Raw genomic sequence first — 9,315 nt, forward strand, 5'->3', positions numbered from 1 at the left:
AAACAAAAGTGGAGACATCTAATATCCTCAGTAGCGATCTGTGAAATCGTAGCTGAATTTTACTGAAAGTACGTTCAGAGCTCCTCTAGCTACTCATGCTCCTCATGATTTTGAGGAATGCTCTGAGTGCACTTGCTCAGCTGTAAATCCATATGCAAAAGGTAGTTATTGAGGATGTTACATGTACAGGGTCTTTATCCTTCTAATTCTCCATCTTGCTTAGAGCTAAATCATGATTGAAATTACATACAGTAGTTTTGTAATTGAAGTGGTGATTATGTAGAGACCTCCAAATTGGTTTCATGTCGATCACAACCAATCTTTAGAAGAACTAAACATTCATCAATCTTGCATACTGGCTCCCAGATAGCAAATATAATGGCCTTGAATATCTGAGTTGGGGTTTTTAAGTGAAACTGAAGAAAACTAGTATGATGATGCAATGAAGGAAGTAATCTATTCTGCCCATCTTTCCTAATAATGCTAAGTCATATTTGTAATCTGAAATTTGGACTAATTTGGAACATTTCCAAAGTTATCTTGAATTTGGATTTGATGCTACATTTCAAACTTGTCAAAAATATTAGCAATTAAATTCAAATTTCGGTGAGTTTTCTTCTCCCCATAAATGGATTATCCAAGAGCATGTGGGAAAGAGGGATTTTCAGAGTGGTAATATGTTTCACCTATGATTTATTTTTAGCTACTATAGTTCAAGAAAAATCTGCTTGTACTTGGGTTACCAAAGACATCCTTATCTCCTACTAGCCTTTATTAAGAAAAACCTAAATGTGATGGGCATCTGACCAAAACCCATCTTAGTGATGGTATGTGACTTGCTTTAATAAAATCAAAATATTATTAATTCTGTCATAAAAATTACCCAGTTTCAGATTTTGTTCACTCATTCATTATTGTTGTTCTGAAATAGTAATGGAATGAGATGGCAAACTTTTTAAAAGCTTTTTAGAAATGTAATTTAGTTGAGTAATTTTGTCGCTCAGTTGAAGGATATATTCAATGTAGCCTTTCATTTCAGAGACCAGTTATGTTTATGCTTACATCTGAAGTAAAAATATTTAAATATATCACACAGTTGGTATAGTAAGAAAAGTAGTTGATATTTCTTCCATAATTTATTATCTATCTGTCTCTTAAATTCACAGAATCACAGAATCATTAGGGTTGGAAGGGACCTCTGGAGACCATCTAGTCCAACCCCCATTTCTGTGCATATATATTAGTAATTCCTTTGCTTTAACTTGTAGATCTGGCAGTGTGGGGGAAAACTGATGTTTGTTCCCTGTTCTCGTGTTGGACATATCTACCGTCTCCAGGGTTGGCAAGGAAATCCACCCCCTGTGTACGTTGGGTCTTCTCCTACATTAAAGGTACGATTTTGCTGTAACCTTGAAGGTAGTTTTTATTTTAGATAACAACAGGTTTAGGTACAGCTATTTAAATTAGCAGCAGCAATTTAGAGTGCTTCATCCAAAGTTATTTATTGTCTAAAGCTGAGATGGTCATCCCCATGGAAGGGAAATCTTGTGCCAATCCTGCTGCTTTTTTATAGCTTTCTTCAATTTATGCTGGATGTAGATTAAAGTGAAACTTGTAATAATTTGTGCCTTCAGTCAGATCTATTAAGACTGTTTTAACACCGGGTCATTAATGCTAGAAGAATTGTATAAAGTGAGATGTGCATCCAGAACACGTACAGGTAATACAGAGGTAAGAACCATCAAAGAGACTGAAAAGAAAGATGTGAGGGAGAGGCTTGTTTGTCAGGCAAGCTGTGCATTTTTTCTGCCTTCTCCCAGCAGCAATAAACTACTTGAGAAGGTAAAATCTCCTTGATGGGTCATAGCTGACCCATTTAAGACTTCATTTTTTCACCCTTGGTGAACTAATGCATGTCATTCTCTGTATTAAAGCTGCAGAAAACTGCGCAAAATAGAAACTTTGAATTGCAGTTCTGGTACAATCTGCTGAAGTTAACAAATCATTAGTACTATATAGTAACTTTCTGCTGTCACTTTTTAAGGGAGAAATCCTCAAATTTCTGAAGTTAGCATGCAGTTATGTCTGACTTTTGTGTGCTTTGAGGTCACAGCAATGTCCTTGTTCTTGACAGAACTATGTCAGAGTTGTGGAAGTGTGGTGGGATGAATACAAAGATTACTTCTATGCCAGTCGGCCCGAGACAAAAGCACTACCCTATGGAGATATATCTGAGCTGAAAAAATTCCGTGAGGATCACAACTGCAAAAGTTTTAAGTGGTTTATGGAAGAAATAGCATATGATATAACTTCATATTATCCCTTACCACCTAAAAATGTGGACTGGGGAGAGGTAAGTACAGCACGTAACCTGTATTTATTTTAGGACCTAAAACAATGGGAATTCAAAAGGAAGTGACTGTTGCTTGACACCAGTCTGAGAACAGTTTCTTTGGTTACTGCTATACCAAGGTATATGATACTAGCCGGAGAGCTATAGAAATGTAACTCTAGGAAAAAAATCATATACACTTTAAGAGGTGCAATTTTTTTTTTTTAATTATTTTTTTTATTTTTTATTTTTAATTAGCTCCATAGGTCCTTGAAGCATGATTTTATCTCTAGCCCTGACTTCAGTTATGTCTAAAGCTCTTTTTCTTATAATTAAAAATTAGGGGATTTTTTTTTTTTTTTTTTTTTTAAAAAAAGTGAATCCTGTGTATGTAGGAGTATTGAAGATAAAAAGGTGATAATCTTTTTCTGTGAAGGCCTGGAGAACAGATCATTAAATCCAGGAGGGGAGTACATTTCACCTACATTTCCTAGCCTGAGATGTACTCACACAGTTACAGCCCCAGTAAATCCCTTAACTGCATATAATAATTTCGTACCATTCCTTAATAGTCATTTCCAGCATTAGTGTATAGTATATAATTTTCAGTAAATTAAGAATGTGGTTACAGGTTTGGTATTTTCACACGGTTGACAGAGACAGCATGTCGCCAGGGGAGTGCGGGACACCTCTCTGAACCGCATTCATTTTGTTCTGGCATTTAGCCCACACCTTGAGGAGCTCTCTACTGCAGGTTTCCTGTCTGCTTTCAGATTTATTTATTTATTTTTACCTTCTCAGTTGTAGCTTCAAAAGAGCATTAGAAAGTACAGATATATGCTGTTTCCCATGGCCAAGAAAGTGTCATCTTTAATTTCCCTGAGGAATTAGTGATACAGAGCATGTGCATGGTGGAATGGGGTACAAATAGTATTGTATCTGAGAAACCAGGTGAACAGGAACACCTTTATTTCTTACCTAAAAGCTAGCACAAATCATTAGTTACTACATTAGCCTTAAACCTCCTTTTGAATCCACATAAAAGGTTAGGAAGCCATGTTATATGTTACTATTCACTGAGGTGTAAGTATCTGAAGAGAATAAAATAATAATGGCCACCTTATGGGAAATCATCCCTAATAAGAGTGAGCAGCTCTGGTAAAGCAACAAGAAAGTCAAAGTTCACAGACTTCTCTGAAGTTTTATTCAACTCTTCTTCACTGGCTGCTAGTTATCCTACATCTGAGAAATCCCTCCCTATTTGTAACACCACACTAATTTCATTTCCAAACTGTCTAGAATGGAAGTGTGGTGTTCATCTTCCCTAGCCTTCTCTCTGTAAGTCAGGTCTAAGCTTAGTCCTACAGACTTTCTTCTACTGTCACAAAGAAGAAAGAGGCTCTGGCAAAGAAAATAGGTCTGGAAATAATGTTATTCGTGTCATAAAGTCTTTGTAAAGCTGCTGGTGTCATAAAGTCTTTGTAAAGTCTTTTGAGAAATGATTGGGATAATCAGCAGTTGAGGCATGCTTTCTGACAGGACTTTTGTTCTGTATCCTGTGCCTGTGCCTGCCCCTCATCAATTTTATCTCTTTTTCTACTGTGTAATTGCTACTGCAGAAGGTACATCTGAGCAGCTGGGTCAATGGGCTGTGCCTGGCTGCAGTTAATAACTGCCATGCATAACTCCTCTGCATCCCATTTCTCTCATCCACAAGATGAGAGCAACTTAGCTGAGCTCCTGTTTTATTTATGATGACCTGTGATACTGAACATGCTTGGATAGGGGCTTGAATAAATTAAAATGCTTGAAAGTCCTACATCTCAGTGTCATTAATTTGGAACTGAGCTTTGCAACTCTAGCTGTATCAGTGTACTCTAACTCACATAGGAGTCTGCAAATTAGTACAGGCAGCTTGAAGCTCCATCTCCCAGAACAGTTAACACAAGTATTTAAATTTCATACACAGGTTTGTCTCATATCTCTCTGTCGCATATCTGTTTCTGGTCTGAAAGATAAGTGGGAATTTCCTGAACTCCTTCATGTTTATTTTTAACTTGAGACTAATTTAGAGTGCAAAACCTCTTTTCCAGATTAGAGGCTTTGAAACTGCTTACTGCATTGATAGCATGGGGCACACCAACGGTGGCTTCGTTGAGCTTGGGCCGTGCCATAGGATGGGAGGAAATCAGGTGAGGAGCTTGGAAGCAAGTCTGAAGGAGAATCGCTTGCTGTGGATGATAACAGGCTGGCTTTCTGTTAAGCCTGTACATAAAGTCACTTAGCTGCCAGCTTCAGCGATGGGAGTTAGGGACTTTCCATAAGTATACCGACACTTATAAAATGTGGGATTCTGAAAATATAATTTCAAACACAAACAGTACAAAATTTAAGGCAAATTCATAATCTCTTCTTCAGTGAAACAGGTACATGAGGAAGCAAGAACTGTACGGTTTTACAGCAACCATATCACTGCATTAGAATAACTGCAGCCTCTGGCATTGCTGCTGGTTCATCATTTATCTTCACTTAATAATTAATCATTCAGGAAACAACCCCTTTACTCACTTTGGCTCAATTATTTCACAAAGTTGTTTTGCTCTAATGGAGGTATAAAACACTTTTGTGCAGTAACTCATCTTCCACCACAGGAGACAAGAAATTGAATACAGATATGTGTCTGCTCCATTTACAAATTAGTTGGCAAAACGTAACTGCTAATAGATGTTTGCAGTCCAAGCTGCTATGGTGTTTGACCTGTATCTTCACAAACCTACCCACACAAAGACACAAACATGCTGTTCTGTCTTTAAATCTCCTTTTTCAGTTGGAAAACTTCTCAAAGTCCTTTTATATGTTGATGTAGACTTGTACCAGGCAAGTTTTGTCACAGCAATCATGAAATCACATGCAGGATGATGCTTTTAAAAATCTTACTTGGGTTAGCTCTTGGTAGCCCCTGGAAATAGATCTTTGATATTTAATGAAAAGGTTCCCTAAACTTCTTCTGTATATGTTACCCCTAAAGCCCTGTATCAGTGGTTTCATAAGAAGTAGCTAGGATAATCTTTTTGTATCTGGATGCATTAGTTTGATTTCCTTCATGGGTAAAATGCCATTCACATGAAATTACCGTCCAGGGCCAAGAACTTGCTACCAGACCTTCAGAAAGATAGTGGATTGTCTGGCCATCAAATCATACAAAGGTTTTTAATCAAACACTTTCAGAAGTCTCCCAAATAGGAATCCCTTTACTTTTATCATTTTTTGTCTTGCTAGGTAAGTTTCTTACCTTTCTAAATCTTGCAGGAAAGTTGAAATTGAGTGTCATGACAGTAAAAGTGCATTACACCATGTAAAGTCTTAACTTTACATGAGGTAATGCACTTTTGAATGATGAAATTTAGTTGGTATGTTCAGTATTTTTAAAACACTCATAATTTTGAGTCAGCTGTTTAAAAGGTGGCTTTTTTTTTCCTTCCTGTTAGCTTTTCCGAATCAATGAAGCTAATCAACTCATGCAGTACGATCAGTGCTTAGCTAAAGGACCAGATGGATCCAAAATTATGATTACACACTGTAATCAGAATGAATACCAAGATTGGCAATACTTCAAGGTATGTAACAGCTATATAGCAGAAAAGAAATTATAATTTGCATCCTGGGTTTTTTTGCACCTTTTTTATATTATTTACATATATCTGAAAGTAAAGATCTATGACACAGTTAACTGAACCAAGTAAATTTTTAACTGCACATTGTTAACTCAAAAATCCATGCTTGCTGGGAAAGATCCCTCTAGGAAAAGTTCCCTCCAGGAAAAGGTGCTTTTCCTAGTGGTTCTAGTTGCTGTCTTCTGTAGCAAAATCTTTAAGGACAGTCTCATGAGGCTACATCTGCTGCCACAGGTTATGTTAGGAGTTAGCACTTGTCTTAGAGGAAGTAAAGAGGATGTCCACTAACAATGACAGAGTTTCTAAAAGCTTTTAGCGCCATCACCTTCTCTGCTTCTGTGCTTTCTGTCAAGAAAGTTTCTTTATCTAATGTATGCTGTGACATTACTTAAATTCTGGGGTGCATTTAGCAGCTAGGTTCAATATTAGATCTAATTTTGGGAGGTCTATATTGAAGCGTTGCTCTGTTTAAAGACAGATCTTTTCAAGCCTGCATAGGACTATAGCATTACTCTGCCTTTTTGTGTTGTCTTTGCCTTCTTCAGTATTTCTATTTCCTGTTCATCAGCCATTCTCTAATAACATGCTCTGTTGTGAATTCTGGGTGTGCCACCATTATAGTGCTATTGCAAAATATGAATTTTTAATAAAGACTTGGAATGTTGGCTGATAGACATGTGAGGGCTGCTACAGTCTATTTAGTCACTACAGCTGTAAGTCCTCTATTATTACTTGTTTGAAAAATCTCTAAGGCTCTATGTCTGCTTGCTTCTTTAAGAAATGTAACTGAATACTCTTTAAGTGTGTCGTTATCCTTGGATATAACCATGCACAACTTGGTTCTGTGTCTAAGAAACTATTCTGAGTCAATTTTTCTTCAGTCTACCTAGCATGTTGCGTATTTATTAGTTCATTAGCTGGTTATCTGGATTGTGTTTGTCTGAAAGATGCAGGCACTGACGAGTACAGAAAAATCTGTTTATTATTCTTTAAGCCACTCCACCTTCCCTGCTCTTTACATAAATAATCAATGTAAAGAAGAAATAGCAAGCACAAAAATTTCCACCCAGCTTTCTTGTGCCACATAGACAAAATTCTTTAAACCTGAAATTAGCACTTGTTAACTCTCCAGCTATTCTAGTGTGTCCCAGCATGTTACTTGGCTCTTCTCTAAGCATTTCTTTTATGCAAGAAGATCCATTTCCTCCACGCTGGTACCAAGTTGTGTAATTGTTTGCTTATTACCACAAGTTATAAGGAAGCCCAGTAGGCATGGCCTGGGCTCTAGAACAAAACGCTGGCTGGCTTCCAGAAGGCAAAAAAAAACGAGGTGGGGGTTGAGAGCAAAAGGACCACCAAGAGTATGTAACCGAGCAAATACTAGAAATTTGCACACTGCTGTGCAGTACAGAGGGTATGACCCTTTCTTCTAACAAGGGGGGTGTAAGGAATGCAATGCTTATGAACTGCTGAAAATGTTACAGCCTCCTATAAGAGAAAGCTGCCAGGAGATTTTACCTAGCTGGTCGGTCGGTCGGTTGTTTCTTGAATGAACATTCGTGTGCCAGTTTGGTGAGTGTAACCTCTGTGCAGCTTAAGCATTGTGCAGCAGCAGGGTTTTGGTGCCCATAAGGAAACATCCAGAACAGAGCTGGTGGTAGCCTGCCTATTGCTTTCGTTCAGACAACATATGTTTACCTCTCCAAGTAAAGGATCCCCAAGTCTGGCCACACGGCAGGAACAGGGATCAAGCTGAACCAATGTTCGGACATGCACATGTGTGTGTGAGTGTTGGGGTGATGGAGAGGGCCCCTGTGCTATAGAAAGCTAGGTGCCTAGGGCAGGGCTGTGGAGCCCCAGCCTGGCCACAGTGCCAAGGGTTTGCTCCTGCTCTGGTGCTCTCCACACTAGATACAACCAGTCAGTGATTCTGGCTGCATCTGAAGCAGGGGGTCAGCAGGCAGGAGGGGAGCCACAGGCTGCTCTGCAAATGCATGGGACTTGAGCAGCACAGGGGGTGTGGAAGGAGCCAAGTGTGCAAGCCTCAGCCTGAATGTGCTAGGCACAATAGGTCTGCAATTTGTTAGGCAGCCTCCTGTTGCTCTGGAGGCCAGACTTGCTCTCATACCCTTTTCTCTTCCTTCTACCAGCCAAGCAGGGAGCAAAGTTAGTGCTTTTTCTTTCCAGTGTAGTTCATGCTGGTGTTGTGCAGTTGCTTTCTGTGAAGAGGTAACCACAAGAAGACCTGTCCAGTGCAGTCAGTTCTCACACAGCTGTCCTCAAGTGTCAATCTTTTGGTTTGGTTACAGGATGGATGAAAGGGCTAGAAGCATTTTAGGCACGGTTCTCCTCGTTTTCTTAGCAGTTTGCTGCCTAAGAGAAATGGGAAGTGTCTCAGGTGGGCCTATATGTATTGAACATTTCATAATATGAAGGCTGTGAAAGTCTAGGTTAAGCAAACAGTAAAATGAGTATAGGACTGATCTGTCCTGGGACCCTGAAGCCTGGTTTTGTAAATAGCTAAAGTTGTGAGGAAAATGTTAAGCGGCGGGGGAGGGGAGGGGGAGAAGAAAAGAAACCGAACTCACATGTTCCTGATGGTTTTGTTTTCCAGAATCTACACAGATTTACTCACATTCCATCAGGGAAGTGCTTGGATCGCTCCGAAGTCCTCCATCAAGTGTTCATTTCAGAGTGTGACTCCAGTAAAGCAACACAAAAATGGGAAATGAACAACATCCTTAGTGTGTAGACAGACGAAACCTACCTACTGACACATTAATTTGTACAGGACTGAAAATAGCCTGAAAACTGCTGCAATTATTAACTTTGTACAGCTGCGAGCCTCCTGGCTTGGATGAAGGACATAGAGGAACTGTGATTATTATGATAACATTATCATCCGCAGTTAATGTTTACAAAACTGCTTTACCTTAAACTCCGTAGATGTTTACATCTTTTTGTTTCAAGATGTTGGTAAATTAATGTGCTGTTAGCTATGTTTCATAGGAACGTAGTTAAAAGCGTTGTCGTCTTCTTTGGGATTACACTCAGGGGTCTGAAGGCAGTTTTTTTACACACACTTGAAAGGTTGGAGTAACCAGATTTTCATAGAACTTGGTGATTATCAACCTGTTGTATATTTTTATTTAATTTTACATCCTACTAAGCACTGCCACAGGTTATTAGCCAGGGTGGCCTTCTCTCACAGTCATGCTGCTTTTTTGGAAGGTGAATTTCAACATATTTAGTGCCTCTTTCATTTCTCTCTTTCACAAGAAAAGCATTTGTTGGAAATTAAACAATGGA

At 38.9% G+C, this 9,315-nt stretch overlaps 1 protein-coding gene across 1 annotated transcript in view; it reads left to right on the forward strand.

Annotated features, from left to right (window-relative positions):
* The window catches only part of GALNT7 (polypeptide N-acetylgalactosaminyltransferase 7), a 40,784-nt gene extending 31,717 nt beyond the window's left edge, over positions 1 to 9,067 (forward strand). The window contains exons 8-12 of the mRNA XM_010010417.1: positions 1,269 to 1,391; positions 2,135 to 2,353; positions 4,426 to 4,524; positions 5,821 to 5,949; positions 8,621 to 9,067. Coding sequence (XP_010008719.1) covers positions 1,269 to 1,391; positions 2,135 to 2,353; positions 4,426 to 4,524; positions 5,821 to 5,949; positions 8,621 to 8,758 — 708 coding nt within the window. The 3' untranslated portion in view covers positions 8,759 to 9,067. The remainder of the gene's footprint in view (positions 1 to 1,268; positions 1,392 to 2,134; positions 2,354 to 4,425; positions 4,525 to 5,820; positions 5,950 to 8,620) is intronic.
* Positions 9,068 to 9,315: the final 248 nt, after the last annotated feature.

This window comes from Nestor notabilis, unplaced genomic scaffold (assembly GCF_000696875.1).
Source record: "Nestor notabilis isolate BGI_N333 unplaced genomic scaffold, ASM69687v1 scaffold15262, whole genome shotgun sequence".
NCBI classification, from domain to species: Eukaryota; Metazoa; Chordata; class Aves; order Psittaciformes; family Psittacidae; genus Nestor; species Nestor notabilis.